The 18,863-nt window shown below is 44.5% G+C and overlaps 3 protein-coding genes across 4 annotated transcripts; 1 reads left to right on the forward strand and 2 right to left on the reverse strand.

Annotated features, from left to right (window-relative positions):
- Positions 1–1,829: 1,829 nt before the first annotated feature.
- On the reverse strand, positions 1,830–5,446 carry LOC125771501 (uncharacterized). The gene is made up of 5 exons (XM_049442188.1): positions 5,047–5,446; positions 4,782–4,974; positions 3,201–3,362; positions 2,605–2,754; positions 1,830–2,367 (listed from the first exon to the last, which is right to left on the reverse strand). The coding sequence occupies exons 2-5, from the start codon at positions 4,831–4,833 to the stop codon at positions 2,141–2,143; spliced, it is 591 nt and encodes a 196-aa protein (XP_049298145.1). The 5' UTR covers positions 4,834–4,974; positions 5,047–5,446; the 3' UTR covers positions 1,830–2,140.
- A 471-nt stretch (positions 5,447–5,917) lies between these two features.
- LOC125771422 (uncharacterized) lies at positions 5,918–16,890 on the reverse strand. Of its 2 annotated transcripts, XM_049442022.1 has the most exons (10): positions 16,705–16,890; positions 15,657–16,051; positions 14,044–14,585; positions 12,875–13,962; positions 12,613–12,794; positions 11,902–12,345; positions 10,272–11,481; positions 9,996–10,200; positions 9,772–9,927; positions 5,918–8,358 (listed from the first exon to the last, which is right to left on the reverse strand). In XM_049442022.1, the coding sequence occupies exons 2-10, from the start codon at positions 15,757–15,759 to the stop codon at positions 7,132–7,134; spliced, it is 5,157 nt and encodes a 1,718-aa protein (XP_049297979.1). In that variant the 5' UTR covers positions 15,760–16,051; positions 16,705–16,890; the 3' UTR covers positions 5,918–7,131. The 2 variants fall into 2 exon arrangements, with proteins under 2 accessions (XP_049297979.1, XP_049297980.1); XM_049442023.1 differs by lacking the exon at positions 11,902–12,345 and having other exon boundaries at positions 16,705–16,886.
- Positions 16,891–17,114: 224 nt separating this feature from the next.
- Positions 17,115–18,842, forward strand: LOC125771485 (2-oxoisovalerate dehydrogenase subunit beta, mitochondrial). Its single transcript, XM_049442155.1, has 3 exons — positions 17,115–17,277; positions 17,402–18,271; positions 18,343–18,842. Exons 2-3 carry the CDS (start codon positions 17,402–17,404, stop codon positions 18,568–18,570), a joined length of 1,098 nt encoding a protein of 365 aa, XP_049298112.1. The 5' UTR covers positions 17,115–17,277; the 3' UTR covers positions 18,571–18,842.
- The last annotated feature ends 21 nt before the right edge of the window (positions 18,843–18,863 follow it).

Genomic DNA, 18,863 nt, shown 5'->3' on the forward strand with positions numbered 1-18,863 from the left:
AAAACTTGGTGCAAAAATGAGGAAAATTTTACATTTTCTCAAACAGGGTAAGGAACTTGGTTCCTCGCATAACTTCTGGCACAAACATCTGAGGGCATAGCCGTCAACGAAGAAAATGTAGCCATTGGTGCCATCTATCGACCACAGGTTAAAGATAGGAGATCCGTTGGATACCGACCGAGCTATAGGCAAAACTTGGTGCGAAAATGGGCCTTAGTGGATTGACAAATTTATAGATTTTTTCAATTTTTTTCATTATTTTTTACCTTTTTTTAATTTAAAGCATTGTTTGAGTGAAAAGGAACTAATTGCAACAATTTCGCATTAAAATAAAACAAATTTTTAAATTTTGCTAAATTTCTCAAAAAAATGGCAAGGGGTACCCCTTATGAAATTTTCGGGTGAAAAATTTTTTTGAAATTTTTTTCTGATTTTGTATTATTTTTCTAATTTAAAGCATTATTTGAGTAAAAAGAAACTTATTGCAACAAACTCGCAATAAAATATATCACATTTAAAAATTTTGCTGAATTGCAGAAAAATGAGGAACATTTTACATTTTCTCAAACAGGGTAAGGAACTTGGTTCCTCGCATAACTTCTGGCACAGACATCTGAGGGCATGGCCGTCCAAGAAGAAAATGTAGCCATTGATGCCATCTATCGACCGTAGGCAAAGATTGGAGATCCGTTGGATGCTGACCGAGTTATAGGCAAAACTTGGTGCAAAAATGAGGAAAATTTTACATTTTCTCAAACAGGGTAAGGAACTTGGTTCCTCGCATAACTTCTGGCACAAACATCTGAGGGCATAGCCGTCAACGAAGAAAATGTAGCCATTGGTGCCATCTATCGACCACAGGTTAAAGATAGGAGATCCGTTGGATACCGACCGAGCTATAGGCAAAACTTGGTGCGAAAATGGGCCTTAGTGGATTGACAAATTTATAGATTTTTTCAATTTTTTTCATTATTTTTTACCTTTTTTTAATTTAAAGCATTGTTTGAGTCAAAAGGAACTAATTACAACAATTTCGCATTAAAATAAAACAAATTTTTAAATTTTGCTAAATTTCTCAAAAAAATGGCAAGGGGTACCCCTTATGAAATTTTCGAGTGGAAAATTTTTTTGAAATTTTTTTCTGATTTTTTATTCTTTTTTTAATTTAAAGCATTATTTGAGTGAAAAGAAACTTATTGCAACAAACTCGCAATAAAATATATCACATTTATAAATCTTGCTAAATTGCTCAAAAACATGGTGAGGCCTTATGAAGTTTTCGAGTGGAAAATTAACACTTTTTGAATTTTTTGTAACAAGAGAGCATGACTGGTAGCAGGTAGCAGCTACCGATAAAACCGTTACTATACAGCACTGCGGATTGCATACCTTTAGGCGCAAAAGCGATACTATTCGTTACTTGCACAATGGTTCTCCCACATGACAGTTATGGTCAAATTAACGTTTATAACTACTAAGGGATATACGCCGAAGAGGTATGCAATCCACAGAGCTGCGCTGGGTTTTGTGTTACCTGCTACCAGGCATGTTCTCTTGTTACAAAAATTTCAAAAAGTATCAATTTGAACGTCACATTTTCGCCGACCGAATGCGTCTGGTCAGCTTTCGATCGGTATTCTACCGAAGAACGAATATCAACAAAGCGGGTGAAATGGTTTGAACTCGATTTTACTCACCCGGCCATCATCAAATGGTAACTATAAAATTACAATATAAATGCACAGAGTGCTAATGAATCGGACGATACGTACACTCAAACATGGAAACATGCATGGAAGCTGAGACAAATTATGGAAATGCGCGTGAGCTTTTGTTTTGTAGAGCATTCGAAATGAGTTTGTCTATTTATTTTTTTATTTAAAAAATCTTACTAAAGTCTATCATTATTCTAAAGCATTTGAACATATTGTGGTGTACAAAAACGCACAACAGAGAGGCGTTATGATGGGATGTTGATGGAATGTGGAAAACATGGACGGAAAAACGAAAACTTCTCTAGCAAAAGAAGCCCTTCCCTAAGAGCTACGGACGGAAGAGGAATGTAAATCATATTAGACCTACATTACATTGCTACAATAGGAAATGCATCACACAATGGGTGCAGGTGTCTGGTACAATTCTACTGCCTCACAAGTGTTGCGACTAGTTGAATGAAGGGAACCGCCAGTGCTACCATCGCTATGAAGGTGCCCGAAATGAACTGGACACGTGGAGCAGCATTACATCCGTCCGTGTCGCAGGTGTAAATGCACGATCGGTACTCGATCTGATCGCCAGGATTCCGCACGTAGTTACAGTAGTTACCTAAATCACGCGACGAACAGTAACGCTTGGCGCCAATACCATCTGCATGAGCGTGTGGATGGAAAAAACGGGAACAGATTAATTGTCAATCACTGTGGAAGCATTAAAACAAACATACAGTAACATGTTGGCAAGCTGGTGAAATGAATTAAATAGTGTGATTACATAAAAACAAACGATTGAAGCATGCTGTCAAAATAAAGGTGAGTTAGCAACGGAAAAAAGTGATACACACAGCCACGTAGGTACGAAAATACAAAGCAAAAATCGAAACCGAACCATGCATTGCTGTTGACTTGATGCAGTACTCTGCTTCGAACACGTGATCGCACGGTTCCGGCTTGAAGGGTGATGCCTCATCCGCGACCAGCATGTCCGAACAGTACATCGAGTGGGCGGACGAACACTGGTAGCAAAGGATACCGTTCACTGAAAAGGAGGGGAGTCAGACACCATGTGTATGTATGCATATATGTGTGTGTGTGTGTGTTAGGTGAAACCGTAAATTACATGCACCCGACACCTCCGTTGAGAAGATAAAGCAGCGTAATTTTGTCATGCGGATTGCAGGAGAATTATGTACAGCGAGGCTACAAAGTCGCCTAAAGATATGATGGGTGTTATTACGATTAAATTAGGGTTCTTCTCACTTTCTGTACATCTTCTTCCTGTGCTTGTTATCACTGAGGTTAATAAAGTTAAAGGTTAGATATTAAGGCGAGACAGTGGAGAGTAGCTTCTGTTCGTTTAGTGCCACTTTCTACCACAGTGCCACAGTGTGAGTTACAGCAGTTCTACGCAAAGGATATTAGTTATTACGAGCAGCCATGGCGTGAATCTGATGCGCGTTCTTGTTTTCTTTGCGGCAAATATACCTTCGAAGCGGCCAATATGCTTGATGCAGTACTTCGCCCCGTACACGTTGGAGCAATCGACCGGCTTGAGGTCGGGTCGATCGAACCGTTCAAACCATTCGCTACACTGGAACGGGGTCGTCGAATCGGTCGTATTGCATACGTAGCAGCTGATGGCCGTGGCTAGCGTACGTTCATGATGGTTTCCACATTCCCAAGAAGAAAGAAACATTGTTAGAACATTATCATTCCCATACACACGCACACGGAGCGCAACAGCAATTTATCGTTCCGTTTTAGCTGAATATTCCCCTTGGAATGTAATTCTTTACGCAAAATTGCACTTCAATCCTGCACTAATGCATCTCTCATCCGGTTCCCCACTCTATATAGTTACACACGTATGAGATAATTATTTTAATGGCCAAAATCACGTTTCCATGATACGCACCAATGCGCTCATAAAGAAGTAAAAACGCTTAAAACGAAAGCGTACCAATTTGTGGTGGTTGAATCCAGGAAAGCACCATTAAACAGGGATAAAATGTTCCCAGTTTTCTCTTCTTATTCGGAGTGGAATGGCACTATTCACATACACACGGCAAAAACTGTAGCGTGCCACAGCAAAATGCAGATTTAATCAGCTTAATGCATTCGGTTAGTAACATTTCTTGCCTAAATGATCCTTAAAATACAAGCTATCGTTCGCACACATCGGAACACTTCAAAAAGAACGCGGCTTGCCGTGAAGAGTTTTCCTTTCATTTCATTCCCAACGGCAAAAGAAATTTACTTCCCTTATATTCAAGGGTAGGTAAAAGCTGTCCGCTTTGTGCTTATTAACGTTATTTCATAAACCATTTTCTGCTGACGTTGCCGCGTTGATGGTTTGAGTTGAGAATGGAAATGAGTAAACACAGAAATCGCTCCAAACTTGTCGCAACAAAGTAGCGAAGACAAATAGAAGAGCTGCTCGGTCGCTGTTATACTTTGGAAAAGTCCTGCGGGGGCTAGTACTGCAACCTCTCGCTTTACTTGATGCAACAAACACGAGCAATGTGCGATTTTACTACGTCTGTCCTTTTCGCACGATACGCCTAGACGATCAATATATGGACCATTTCGATTGTCCATTGATGTGGAAGGGCGACGATAAGAGTTCTCCACCGTACGGGCTCGCACCAATGCGGCGGTAAAAGGCACAGGACACAAATCGTCCGTTCCATCCCGGAGCGGATATTGTTGCTAAATGAATCATCCCATCATGATGGCTGTGGGCCTTAAAACCGTACCTAAATGGAACGAATTCCTCTGTCTCAACGTGATGCAACAGTTTTCAAAACTTTGTTTTAATAAAATTCCTCCAAACTTTAACGAATGCATTCAGAAAAAGAACGAAAGCGTGAGAATTTTCCCATCTCACCAACAGAACAACGATCCTCATCTCACCGATCTCAACGCTTCTCACTGGGCGAGTCTCACGTTCTCACTGTAACGTCTCGTGCTAAACAACAACACATCCCACCCCAAATGACTCATTACACTGCTCTGTTTTTCTTTTCCTTTTCCACTGGCACACCCGCCCGCACACACCTAACTTACCACTTTCTATGGCAGCCAGCAGGAAAACCACTCCCAGCATAAATGGCTTCATGGTTTCACGTTTAATTGGCGTCTTTTGTGATTTCTGCGAGACACACACCAAAGCGACACGACGGAAAGCTTGTTTCTATTTTTTCTACACGCTGCTGTATGGGTTGGTTTCTTTTCATTAGCAACCGTTGCCAAGGAACACCTGGAATCGAAAAGACTTGTGATACAAACAGAGCTGCTTGATTTAATCGCCAAAAAGATGATTTTTCTTTACGTTGCGCTTTTCCTGCTACGAACTTGTTGCTAACAAATGCACACACACGATCACGATCACGATCTGTCATGTGTTTGACAGGTGAGCTGGAACGATCAATTTACAGCATGGCGGGCAGTTCTTCTAACGACAGTTTCCATTTAAACGTATCCGAAGCACGCACGTGGGAAATAACGCTGTTCGCCGATCGGTATGGAAAAAGAATTAATAAAAACACACTCACGCACGTACGTTGAACCACTCGCTTCGAAAGGAATAAAATGACTGTATTTCAATACAGTGAAACGGCGTCTGTTGACTGGAAAGAAAATATTATTTCCAAAGCACATGCGCATTAGGACGTTGGGAAAAACACGTTCCCTTCTAGTTTTCCATCTGGCCGGTACGCATTAATCTCTCCCTCTAATTATGAATTTGAATCGTACCGCTACACTGTACGCCACACCTTGATGTGTGCTTTAACTCCCATCTGTTGTGATCGTATGAATGAGGGTATTTAAATACCTTTCTCTTCAAGCCACTCGCTGTGCCTTTTTCGAAGACTTATAGAAAAGGAAAACTGGTTTTCACTTTCAAATCATACCCGTTTTCCCCGTTGGAAGTGCTTTTCTTCTTGTATGGTAACGCTTGTGTACGATAAATCAAATCTGCTATGCAAGAATTTCATTCTGGCCATGAGTTTGAACATTTGGATGCTAACGAGTAATATTTTCGCCAGGAATCATATCCTTTACAATTTGCAATTTTCTACCGAACTATCTCGACAAGTTCGAATCATGCTTCCGATGGATCATTAACATCACGCTTTCTGGAAACAGGATAAAACATTTTAGTGATATAAACGAATGCAGTAAGCGCATACGCACACGTGTCCGGTGTTTTGTATTTCTTTCGTCCTTTTATTCCACAAATGTCCTTACTCTTATCACGGTGTTTGCCATACATAAGTCTTTCGCTGTGTACCCTCGCATTGGAGGTTATCGTTCTACTCGTGCACGAGATGATATTTGCTTGCATGTCCTCTGCGCATATTTTGCTACCCGTGTAAATGGTAACAGTTTCAATACTTGAAATAAAAAAATGCTTCGTGTTTTGTTGGCGAGTACTTTTTGATAGCTATTGCTTCCTATCTAAAAAAACTGGTTGTGGTAGTATTGCGTTCGTACCTAGTGCCGAACATGGCCCAATCGCAGTGTACACGTAAGAAAACACTTAAAACAGCTTGTCTAAAGCGTCATCTATCTCTGTCTCCGCCCTAGAAGTGTCGATTTGCTTCCATGGTTTTAAATCTTAAGCCAAACTTTCCACGCGAACCTCAGGCACGTCTGTTTTTTTCGCATTCCTTCCTTACCTCGCTTACTCGCTTCCTATTCAAGCTCCTTCTAATAATACATTTATAAAGTCTTGAGTCTATAGACAGGTAAATGATTCGGTGAACAGGAATTAAATGTATAACACGAAATCTTACCATGCAAATCATATCATTCTCTCACTATTTGCTTTACATACAGAAAAATTCATGAACAAACTAACTCTTTTCGCCGGGCTACGTGAAGCGGTTCTGGCTTGAAATAAACTTTCCAATGGTGTTAAATGTTAAACTTAAACTTTCCATTTACTGATGTAATGATGTAGCGATAGTGAAAATCTCCTCATCTGTAACCCGGAAAATATCTTTTCTGCCCACGCTTAACAATTCCAACCTTTTTCGTTTTTACATAAAAAAGTATTACACTTAAAACAAGCAGCTATAAAATATAAAGATAAAATAAAAATACGCAATACAAAAAAAAAGATATCACACTGAGCCCAAACACAAGCGATGTTGTTCGTTTTGGAAGGAAAGTTAAAGTCTGAATGTATAACAAAATGTAAAGAAGATCAAGAAAACAAAATATAAAGTCCACTTTAAGTGAAAACCTAGATCGGTGATCGAGCGGAAGCGCACGCATTACGAAAATATACTGATTCGTCAAAATAAATATAACCAAAAGCACCCAAACACACACGCACACACTCCATCTTTTCTATCTCCCATACGAGGGAAGACACTCCAAATACTCTGATTGCACTATGAAGAAACGCCTAGGTCAGTGCCGGCTTAACACGCGTTTTCTTTCGCTTCAGGCTCGAATCGGTCTTGAGGGAACGCTTCTTTTTTAGTAATTTCTTGCCGGTGACATCGTTGCCCGACTTTGTCGATTTGGCCAGTTTCGTCTGCTTCGGTTTGAGAGGGTTCTTACCAAACTTGACACTTTTTGTCTCGCCGCTGCTGCTACCACTTCCGCTCGCGATGCTACCGCTACCAATGCCACCACCAGCTCCACTCTCAACGGACGATCCGGGACCGACGGGGGACGCAACCACGTCACTGCACCCGAGTGTGATCAGCTCTTCCGCTCCAGTACTGAGCACCGTGGCGGTGTGCAGATCGGTAGTTGCCTGTGTGTACGTCGAGATCAACTTGGAAATTCCACCGGTAGTGGTAACGATCGTACCCGCCGCCAGTGGAACGGTTGTGTAGGAGCAACAGGGTGCCGCATCGAAGCTATCGTCACACTGTATCATACTGTTCACATCCATTAGCTTGCTTTCCGATTTGACTTTCTTCCCCGCGGTCAGTGATGGCAGGTCCGACAGATTGCCCGGAACGACAGTTAAAAAGTTCGGCAACGAGCCTGACCCTAGACCACCCTTGAAACATAGCTCCAGTGCCGCTGTTCGATCCACGCCGGAACCACCCGGGCCACTGATGCCGGGATGCTGCGGGGACACTTTGATCTTTTTGCGAGGCACTTGTTCCTTCGTGCTGCGAAGCATAAGCTCCTGAATTTTCTTACCGCTGCCGGTCCCCATCCCCGATGCGCCGGTAACTCCACCGACATCGCACAGCACCTTCGGTTTCTTGGGCTTGCCGAAGCCACTAACCTTGCGCGAAATTTTACCACCAGCGGTACCGTGTGATGTTTTCAGCGTGACGGATGAGCCGGCCGTTTTCAGCACCTGACGTCCGCTGGATCCGGCCCCCGGTCCGACCATACCGGGCACAACGGATAGACTGGTAGTGTTGTTTGCATTGCCACTGCTACCACCCGTGCTCGCTAGGAGAAGGGTCGTCGAATCGGTATCGTTTACAATTTTGCAAACATTCGCACCGCTGGCCCCGGTTGTAACGGTGGCACCTGGTTGGCCCCCAGAACCGAGCCCAACCGGTGTGCCAAGGGTGTGATCCCATTGGATAGCGTTTTCCTTTGCAACGTCTATCGAACAGGAGAGCTGATTGGCGAGCCGCTTCGTGTGAGACTTCTGGGTCTGCCAGTAGGCCAGCACGGGATTATAGGAAGATCGATGAAAAAAGAGAAACAAAATGAATGTGTAAATGAATGTGCGCATCTAGTGGTGTGTGTGAAGATGATCATGATTTAATGGAGTATAAAAAAGATCCCCAAATACCGTGAATGGCCTTCACCAAACCATCGACTGGTTAAACATTTCTAGCTTAAAATAAGTAGTTAGTTATCGAATGTATTTACAATCAAGCCCAAAACCAAAAAATATGTACACATGTGCCTTAAACCTTCCAAACGTACTACCATAAGCGTAGACCATTTTGAATTAGTGTACGGGTAAACACAATAAAAAGTAAAAGAACCTGCAGGGTTGCGAGAGAACAACAATTATCTCAAAACATTCTCAAAATTATCACTGTAAAACATAAAACAAATTAGATAGGAAAAGGTAATAAAAGATAGAAGTTAAACCCACTACCGAGGAAAAGAAAGCAAACAGAAAACACAATCAACGATTTAACTTTATTTAATACGCTATTAATATTAACATGTCCCGCTGTTCGTTCATTTACCCATCGACCCAACCAACGCGGGAAGAAAGTATTTCCACAACAGTTACAACAGTTCATCAAAGTTTTGCCTAAAAAACAAACTAAAATCCAGAATCACATTTTGAATCAACAGTTTGATTTGCTTCGAAACGAGGGACAGTAAGAAAAAGAACACATCGAACACGGCAGCTAGTAGTTGCAGATTGTAGCAAAGAAAGCATCGATCCACCTTGTGTTTGGACCCATTTGTGTAGCCACTATTCTGCACATTGAGATCATAATGCACTGTTGTTAGTATCGCTAGTAGTAGTGGAAGTAGCAGCAGCTATAGCAAAAGTTGTAATAACAGCGGATAGCGCCACGATCCTGCTCTTCGTTTCGGTACAAAGAACAACCTTAAAGTGAACGGCCAGATTGGTTGCTTCTGACCAGGAGACACCACTGCTATTGAAGCCAATCGTAACCTACAATATCACCATACTACAGGAGGAAACGAAATGAAAAGGAAGATAAACATAAACCACCAGATGGAGGAAAAAAGGATGAACCAAACACCAAACCATGCAACGAAGCGTAATTATGAGATCTTTAAAGTTATTCGAAGCGTTTCACTACAAACGTACAATTATTAAACAAAAATCCAAGTTGTAGATCTAATCCAATGACGGTTTTAGTAAACATGAACGATTTTAGTTAACGATGGTAACAGGTGAATAAGAATGACCAACAAATATCTTTTCCTAACATCCTCCGGAAGAAAGAGAGCAAGGTAGGGAAATGAAAGGAACCCGCAATCTTTAGGCGACCTGATGTTGGGGCTGCGGCTGATGATGTTGTTGGAATGCGTCGGCAAAGAGAAGCGCTGCCCGCGGACAACATATTACCTTATTAGTGACCCGTGCCTTCGACGAGCCGCGTTCGATTTCGATTCGCAGTGCATTCCGCAAACCTTGCAGCGTGCGAAACTCGCAATTTGGTAACCGTGACAGTGGATTCGAGTTGGTCAGATCCAATATCGAAGGTCCGAGAGCTTTGCCAACCTAAAAAAAAAGGTAGAATATAGTGTTAACCGTGTTAGCCGTGGATCTGGGAGTTTCGTTGAACTAACCTCTTCGAATACGGCCGGTGTATACTTCGGAGGTACCAGTGTGTGGGTCGTTTTAGCAACTATCTCCTTGCCCCGTGGCGGTAGTATGTTAACACATTTACCGGTATTGTAGTTGCACTCCAGTGTGTAGCTTTTGATCAATCCGGTCGTCTTGTACACGGCTACACGGCCTGACCCTTCCTTCGATAAGCCATCCCGTTTTCCTCTAGAGAAAGAAGGATAATAATGTTACTCAAGCCGATTCTAGCTAAAGCCAGTCGGTCTAGTTCAACTCACTTGTAGTACATGTTGCGCTCACTGAAATTGCACGCATCGAAGTGAAAGTGCTGCGAATTGAGGCTCATCAACCGTGGTAACAGCATGCACTCGACGGCTTCGATCGTGTTCGGCAGATGGTTCCCATACATAAACACACCCTTCTTCGAGGCATGTCCATGCAAATCAATGTACATGAAGAGATTGCTGCGATCCTCATAAACTACGCGGTCATGCCGTTCGTCTAGCTGTGCCAGAAAATCCATACTAATGTTCAAACTTCGCGGACCACCACCACCACCACCACCACCAACTCCACCTCCGCCAATGACTGGATTTAGGTATTCGTTGCGATGCGATCGATAGTGGCTGTACTGTCCGGCATTGGTTTGAGGGGTCTGTGGACGATTTTTGCTCGCCGGACCAGTTCCGGTTTCCCCAAGGACACTTCCACCACCGGAAGCTCGGCCTACTGCTCCAGCCACACCTATCAATGAAGACGTTGCGGAAGACGATGTTTGTTGTTTTCCACTGCCGGTCCCTTTTTTAAACGACCCAAGCGGCATTTTGCCACCATGAAGCGCGGTGACGACCTGGCCTTGCACCTGTCCACCACTTGACACTCCACCCGGTGCCGCTCCCGCACCCGCCAGATGATGATGGTGGTGATGGTGATGATGATGATGATGGTGATGGTGGTGTTGGTGTGGATGGACCAGAAACTCCTTGAACTTCAGTGTGCCCGGTGCGATGTGGCCAAGGAACTGTGGCTTGTTCAACACGTGCTGCTTGTGATGTGCACCCTTACCGATGCCTCCCTTGCCCGTATCGACCCTGGCCGCTACCGTGTGGATCGATTTTTTTAAGCTCAAACTGGAAGCACTACGACCCCCAGCAGCGGGTGGTCCAGCACGAGCTGACGCATGTCCAATGTTGGTACCTTCGCTAAGGATCGGATTTAGCTCCGGTATGAGCTTCTCGGTGAAAACTTGTGCAGCGGTCGTAGCAGCCGCAACTAGCGACGGTGGCTGCACTACGGTGGGTGGTGATGCGTCCGAAATCACGACCGGCGCGGTTTCTTCCGCTGGAGGGCAGCTGCTTGAGTCTGCTGACGATTGAGTGGGCAACGCGGTTGACGCAACCTTCGAAATCAGCGATGAAGACGTAGAACTTGCCTCGCTGTAGCCGGAATCGGACGCCACCGGTGTATCTTGTTCCACTGAATCCGATTCTGAAAGAATAGAACAACAAGAACGCACATTAGAATCGGATAAAGCGCTCTTTGAAATGGTCGTATCATGCAGTACTACAATTTCGCTTTTGCAATACAACGAGCATGCTTGAAATGACAGTGACCAAGTTGAATTTGCTAGTTGAAATGCTTTTTTTAAAACTAATGTTTCCTGCAACGTTGAAATGTGCTACCAGACGAAACAAATAAAAGGTAAATAAACATCATTTGGATGCATCGACTTGAAAAAAACTTTAATTCCGCATGGACGGCACCGAAAGCGCCGAATAGCTTCTCTGCCAATGGGATGCAATGAATCTTCCAAAATGTGTTCCAAGTGGCAATAATCGCGTTAGGCGAAACATGCGTGAAGCTAGCGGAGGGATGAAATTCCATTGGAAACGCCCTTCTTCGACATACCATCGGTGAGCGGTGACGATGCGTTAGAAGCGGTTGTCGTGCTAGCATGAGCAGGACCCGTCGGAGATGATAACTCGGGTGATGTCGACGACGAGACTACTCGTTCCTTCACCGTCAATACAGATGTTTCTTCCTCAACCACCGGCAACAGTAAAGTTGGCTTTGGAAGGGCCTGTGCTATCGGAGACAATTTCCCGGCGGCAGCCGCAGGAATGCCATCCGCAGAAAGATCGGACGCTACGGACGACTTTGTGCGGCGACGGCGTAGAATTTTACCGAAAATTTTATCTGACCACGATGTTACGGGTTTTGTTCGATTCGCCAAGATGGCCGGTGGTTCGGACGGTGTTACAAAAGCGATAACGGATCTTCTCTCACTAGAGACGCTTGTGGACGGTGTGCTGGAGAGGGACGGTGTGCGACGCTTACGGGTCGATCCTTCCACTGGGAACGACATAGTCGAAGACAAACGTTTCACTGGGTGCGTCGAAGCAGAAAGTCCAAGTACGGAACTTCCGTTGGAAGGTTTCGAAGTGTCGACCGGCGCTGTTAGTTTAGGTAGTTTCATTTTTTGAATATGTGTAGTGTTAGTTGTAGTAATAGCAGTGTTAGTAGTAGTGGTAACAGTGGTTATTGTTGTAGCAGAGGAAGGATTTGCGTTCTGGGTGCTGTTTCGTCTCGTTATCGTTAGTGGATTGGCCGAAGGTATACCTTTTTTAAGTGCCACATTAACATTGCCACCCGTTGCATCCGTTGATGTGATTCCTTCTATGGGAGATGGTACTGCTGCAGGATCGATGACGATTTCCTTAACGTCAACGGTTGCATTCGCTTGTACTGCTTCCTTTTCTAATTCGTACGGCTCCACTTCATCTACACCGAGGTGGTAGTACCTAAAAATAGAAAACACATGATGTTAAATCGACACAAAAGTACTGGAAAATCGGTATAATACCGAATTAGCACAACTAACCGTATTAATTTCCTGGCTGCATAAATCGCAGGTTGCGTCTCATGACATGGGCTAATGTACACTCGGTTGAGATTGTGACCACGCGTATCCGATCGATACAGCCCATTGTAAACTCCGTCTGGGTTTAAGAATGGAATAATCTTAAATACGTACATCCGGCGTAGCGTCTGCGCGACGACACTCTTTCGATCGAGCAACATGCTGAGAAATCCGTTTAGCACAAAACTGGCCGGCGTTTCGCCCGGATGTACGCGTGACGAGATGAAAACGATTTTCTTATCCTTAAACGTATGGCAGCGTTGAGCCTCGTCGTCTGGGAACAGATTGCGCAGGCGTAGCTCCCTCGCCGTTTGAATCCTGTGAAAGGAGCTTATGGTGAGCAGTTCGATCCGGCGACGTTCGATTGAGTGCGTTAGCAGCTCCCGGCAGTAGTAGATTTCATCCCGTGGATCCTCCTCGGAGAGATTCGCCGTGGTCGATGCCACGTTGAGCTGGTGATGAAATGAGGGTAACTTCGTTTTCGTTGAGCACGTCGACGAGGACGCTTGTGCGGGTTGTTTCGTTTCACCACCAGCAGATCCACCAGACGGTAACTCTATTTTCACTTTATTCACAAGGTTTGTTATCTGCTGCATCGATTCGGAGGTATTTTCATCAATAATCATTCCACCGGCACCCGGTCCCAGCACCGTTTGCAGTGATTTGTTCGCTTCTGACAACGCTTCCTTGATCGGCGGACCATGGCCAACGCCATCGCGCGCTGTCTCATCGAACGATTCGGGGCTGGTACGGTCAACGCGCTCCATCTTCGATAGCTTCCCTTTCCGGCGGTGTGGCGCAAGGTTCGATATGTTCTTCGACTCCTCCGTAGCAGTTGCTGGAAGTGCATCATACTTTTGCGATATTTCGTACGCCATCTTGTTCAGCTCGAATGGATGCCGACCGAATTTTCGGTCGAAAGAGGCCAACTGGTCCAGCAGCTCGGTGTACGTGAATGGAAAGGTAAACGCGTAATAGATCCGTGTCTGATCACCGCCCACTTCCGGCACTTTGTGCAGGAAGGAAATGAAAAATACATCGTTCGTGATCTGAAAAGACGAAATTAAAATAAATTTAAACGTTAGCGTCAATGTTTTTTTTTTCTTTTGAATCATGCCCCTATTGCTTACCGAGTAAGATGGTTTATCTTTGATCCGTTCCCAGCGCCCATTAGGGCCAACCTTCGTGACTGGGTGCATTCCCTGGCTAAACAATTTGGCCTGTTTGTTCAGATTCATCACATTGAATTTTACGATCTGATTGGGCCGTCCGCCCGTCACGGCGAAATGGAACCAGGTGCGATTCTGGTTTTCGTATGGCGTACCGCCACAGTCCGGTCTGGTCCACAGATTGAATTCTACCTCAACCAGCGGGTTTTCAGTTGCGTGCGGTGTAGGTGAGGGAATGGGCAAACCAAGGGTGCTGGTGACACTGCCAGTGGTTGAGCCACCGTTGCCACTTCCGGTGGTCGAAGAAAGCAGTCCATGGTGTTGCTGTTGCAAACCAATCCCAAGTGTTGCAGCTACTATGGCGGAAGCACTGGTAATGCCCGTGCCTGAAGCAGTATTGTTTCCCGAACCGATAACGGGAGCATTACTCCCTGCTCCTGCACCACACGTTACACCTCCCGCACCTATAGCATTCGACACCGTGTTGCCAACGATGCCGAGTCCTAGAAATATAGAAAACAAGGCAAAAGCAAAGAATTAAAATCAAACCATAGCAAACCGTGGAATTAGGTTATTTATTTGAAACATTGCCCGCGCCGCACTCCACGAACTATATGTTGCCCGTTGAAGGAATGTAGGCGTTCACCACGAGGATTTGTTGATTTTTGGGCTACTTTGATTTGATCGATTTAACTGTCATGCAAGGTACGGTGCGGTGCGGGAACTAGTGGGGCTTTTCCTTTCGTGTGGATTTTTTTGTTGTGTTTCCACACGGAAGAAAGTTTATCTTACGGTAATACTAACAAAGATTTATTGATGTCATGCTAATCGGCTCATGCCGAAATGGGTAAAAGATAGTCGAAACGTTTCAACGAGGTTGGCTATTTTATCGATCCGTGTAACCCATCAAACGCACGGTTAGATTCATCACTATAAAAATGTCTATATACAATTGGCTAAAGTTAAGTAGCAAACAGTACACAATATGCATACAATTTTTAACACAATAAAGAGCCATTAAACAAAAACATCAAACACATTGATAGAGTAGGACACGGTGGCGCCCGATATCTCTTCTATAGAGCCAATATATCAGTGTGTCCTAAAATAAAGATTACATCCTCGTTGCCTGGCCGGCTATAGACGATGTTTTTAATAAAACTCTGCACCAAACGGGGCAAAGGGGACTAACCAAACCCGGTGCACGCTCGCGTTCACGTTGTGTGTGTGTGTATGCGCTGCCTGTTTATGTAACAAGCGCCAACCAGGCCAACATTCAGACACCCAGGAAAAATACCACACGGGGCGACCTCGACCGCCGCGATACTGTTGCTTTCGACGGGTCAAGCCATCCAATTCTAATTCTAATGCACAATCGTAACTGTGAAATGAAATCGAAGATGGTGACGACCGTGGATAACAGGTGTAGAAAGTTGTTTCGCTATCGATGACACCACATCACAGCTAAACACACTTCGATCGATTTCGCACTCGGTGAAATTGGGGATGGAATTTGTTTGTGGACATTCAGGAAAATGCACATTGCAACGTGCCAACCTGTAATCAGTAATTACCTTCACAGCATCGTACCAGCTCAACCTTGCCCAGGTTGCCGGAATCGAACTTTGAGTAAAACGTGTATCCAGCACACTCAAAGTTATCCACCATCATCGCCATCGTTTTTGCTCTGCTCGCTGCTATTACCAACAACACACCAACTTTTAGACGCTGCTCATCCTTCACCTCCTGCACTGGGTGATGCACTCGTACGAAATTTTATGCAACTGCAATGCGGGCTGCCCCTTTTTAAAGGTGGACAACAACCGTCGATATGCTGCCGAAAACAATGCACTGCATCGGGAACGACACGACTTGCTGCTTGCTGCCGCTGCTGCTACTACCTCGCTCGGGATGTTCTTCTACTTTTTCTCACTTTTTTCACGCTCAGCTGAGACTACCTCGATGAAAACTGTCAGTGTATATGTGGGTGTGTGTGTGTGCGGAAGGGAAAGTAGGGAAAACATTTAGCAAAGAAATTGAAAGCAAACGTTCGGGGAGATAGAACAAACGGATGGAACACTTCGTCGTGGCTAACAAAACCACCTCACCAATACAGTTGCATTCGTTTCGTTCTTTGGCTCGCTATTGGCCAGGGGGTGTGGGAATTGTTCGGCAATGTGCTTCGCGTTAATCATACGGGGTGAAACGTAAACAAAACATTGCCTACAATCACACCCCATCTGTTCTTCACCCTTACGAGGCTCAGCCACCTCATCAACACACTGACACACTGCGTAGCAAGCGCTACGCGTATGTTGGTTCTGTATCGATACTTTTCATCAAACGCACTATGATGCAAGATACAATTGATGGGTTTTTTTTACATAAAACACACGCATACACGCAGCACAGAAATCACCAGGAACTGCGACGTTTGCCACAAATGTCCCACAACTCTTCACGCAATACGCGATCCAAAACTATGCACAAACATCAAAGGGGACACCCTTTTTTCTGTGCACAGATCAAACGACAACGAGGAATGATTGCTGAATTTACGTGTAACCAATAGGGAACATGGTAGTTTTGTTCTATTTCACTTCAATTTCAAACCACACTCACGTTGATAATGGAAAAGGGCCGAGTTTTACTGTCTTCCAAAGATATTTCTGTTGCGAAACAGCAGATCACAGTCTTTGTCTTGCGTTCATTCCATTTTCATCATTCTCTTCACTGACGTTTTCCAGTGAAAAATCCCCGTTGTCAACGAACTGTCAATAAATTTCCCTGTTTCGAACAATTCAAAATTACCCCTATTCTTGACATCCACGCAGAACCGTTTTTTTTTGGCTCACTAGAAACTTTGAATGCATTTGTACACTAATTTTGATTCTGTTGCAATTTTCAATAAAACCTTTGCTTTCTATTCAGGTTTACAAATCTACAAACCGGTTAGTTTTACTTCCGATAGGCTATTCTGGTAATTGTCCAGCCTGAATTGAAATATGTATGGCATTCCAGTGTTGCAATTTGACATTCCATTTCCATCACATTTCGCATACACGAGCCAGCTGTGCTGCGTGATAACATTTTGTCAACAAGTTGTTTACCACATTTATCGCAACGTTCCTCTGCAAATAATCCCTTCTGGTTTGTTTTATTTCGGATTTAAACCCTCCCCAATACGCCATAATCGTAAGTAAAATAGGACTTTCTTCCCACAATTTTAGTCTTCGTAAGAATGATCCTCACACGATCGGTTCTTAGCAACAGAACTCTGCTACGATTACATAATTTCACGCTTCCATCGTCTCCGTAGATGAATATTCTGCAGAAAGCGGTCTCTAACAGCGTAAAAACTATTCCCCGAAATGGATTTATGCGCCACTCGTCCCATTTCGTGTATCAGCCCGATGCTAAGGCACCGGTCGAAGGCCCAACGCAGAAGATGAACATGTTCCAGGCCATCAACCAAGCGATGGATATCGCACTGGAGCAGAACGATTCTGCTTTGGTGTTCGGTGAGGATGTGGCGTTCGGTGGCGTTTTTCGCTGTTCGATGGGACTGCAGAAAAAGTATGGCAAGCAACGCGTCTTCAACACGCCTCTCTGTGAACAGGGCATTGCTGGATTTGCAATTGGAGTGGCCAATACGGGCGCGAAAGCAATCGCTGAGATGCAGTTTGCGGACTACATCTTTCCCGCATTCGATCAGATCGTTAACGAGGCGGCCAAGTATCGGTACCGCAGTGGTAACCTTTACGATTGCGGTTCGCTCACATTTCGTGCACCGTGCGGTGCGGTGGGACACGGTGCGTGCTATCACTCCCAAAGCCCCGAAGCCTACTTTGCCCACACGCCGGGTTTGAAGGTGGTGGTACCGAGGGGACCAAACAAGGCAAAAGGATTGCTGTTGGCCTGCGTGAAGGATAACGACCCGTGTATTGTCTTCGAACCGAAAACACTCTACCGTGCCGCGGTCGAGGAAGTTCCGATCGCTGCGTTTGAAAGCCCGATCGGTAAAGCGGATGTTTTGCGCACCGGAACTGACATCACACTGATCGGTTGGGGTACACAGATTCACGTCCTGCAAGAAGTTGCCAACATGGCAAAGAAACAGCTAGATGTTAGTTGTGAAGTGATCGATCTCGTTTCGATTCTGCCCTGGGACAAGGAAACTATTTGTAATGTAAGTGAGATAAATTGTCCTTTTTATCGTTTTTGATATTAATCATCATTCAATGCTATGCTTTGTTTCAGTCTGCTAAAAAAACGGGACGCGTTCTGATCGCTCACGAGGCACCATTGACGAATGGATTCGGTGCAGAGTTAGCCGCTACTATCCAGGAAGAATGTTTCCTTCATCTCGAGTCACCGGTACTGAGAGTGACCGGTTGGGATACACCGTTCCCGCACGTGTTCGAACCTTTCTACATTCCCGACAAACACCGGTGTCTGGCGGGCATTCGAAAGCTGATCAATTACTAAACACAAACACAGTGAAGGGAGCGTCAATCAAATTCCTCACTTTAAAAATATACAACAAGTTATGTTCCAAACTCGATTCCATTCCAGATCGTCGTTGATTCAGAATCAACTGCACAGCAACGGATGCATTTATATTTGACAAGCCTAGGTAGAAAGCTAAGAAGCAAAACTTCTTCGCTTTTCGAGCTAATATCTTACGGGCTTAATATCTGTGTTAGCTCTGTTATTATATCGTAAACAACCCTTTGTGCCTTATAAAAGTCTTTCCATTTCGCATGTTTTTCTTATGAGAT

The sequence above is a fragment of the Anopheles funestus genome, chromosome 3RL, assembly GCF_943734845.2.
Source record: "Anopheles funestus chromosome 3RL, idAnoFuneDA-416_04, whole genome shotgun sequence".
Lineage (NCBI taxonomy): Eukaryota > Metazoa > Arthropoda > Insecta > Diptera > Culicidae > Anopheles > Anopheles funestus.